The 751-nt window shown below is 53.3% G+C and overlaps 1 protein-coding gene across 1 annotated transcript in view; it reads left to right on the top strand.

Annotated features, from left to right (window-relative positions):
• The window catches only part of CSMD2 (CUB and Sushi multiple domains 2), a 122166-nt gene that overhangs the window by 65931 nt on the left and 55484 nt on the right, over positions 1–751 (top strand). The window contains exon 25 of the mRNA XM_008585596.1: positions 595–715. Within this exon, the coding sequence (XP_008583818.1) occupies positions 595–715 (121 nt within the window). The remainder of the gene's footprint in view (positions 1–594; positions 716–751) is intronic.

Raw genomic sequence — 751 nt, 5'->3', positions numbered from 1 at the left:
CTGTGGTCCAGTGCACTGCTGTCTTTTGCACTGTGGAGCTCAGTGGAATACAGCCATGTGTGTGGCAGAGTAGAAGTCACGAGCATGTTAGGCTGTGACTGCAATGCAGCCGCTCACACTTCAGTGCAGCCATCAGGCCCCACCTCACATGTCAGCTAGAGGCCATCAGCCCAGCTCTGTTGAGTAGGAGTGGGAGGCTGCTGCTGGGCCCAGCACAAAAGGACAATGACATTGATTTGTAGTGTCTGCCTGAGCACTAAGGACTGTACCACAGAAGCGCCATCTCTTTCTAAGCACAGTGTACATCTAGCTGCCTGAGGAGTTTTTTAAGATCCACATGCCTGGGCCTTATCTCTGGAGTGTGAGTCATAAGTCTAGAGTAGAGCCTGAGCATTTAAAAAGCTTCTCGGTGCTTCTGGAGACACCTCCAGATGGGGCATCCCATCACGTGAGTCAGGACCACCACCCACAGTCTGGTCATGAGTTCCAGTAGAGTAAGGTTTAAAGATCGTACTTTGTCATTATTGCTAATCAGAAGCAGCACGTGTCCCTCCTCCTGGGGCTGGCTCACTGAGCATGTTGTGATCCTTTTAGTCATCTCCTGTGGAGAGCTCCCCATCCCCCCCAATGGGCACCGCATCGGGACATTGTCTGTCTATGGGGCAACAGCCATCTTCTCCTGCAACTCGGGATACACGCTGGTGGGCTCCAGAGTGCGGGAATGCATGGCCAACGGGCTCTGGAGTGGCTC

Source organism: Galeopterus variegatus, unplaced genomic scaffold (genome assembly GCF_000696425.1).
Source record: "Galeopterus variegatus unplaced genomic scaffold, G_variegatus-3.0.2 Scaffold3628, whole genome shotgun sequence".
Taxonomy (NCBI): domain Eukaryota; kingdom Metazoa; phylum Chordata; class Mammalia; order Dermoptera; family Cynocephalidae; genus Galeopterus; species Galeopterus variegatus.
The sequence above is the reverse complement of the archived record's forward strand: the minus strand, read 5'-3'. Positions and strand labels throughout refer to the sequence as shown.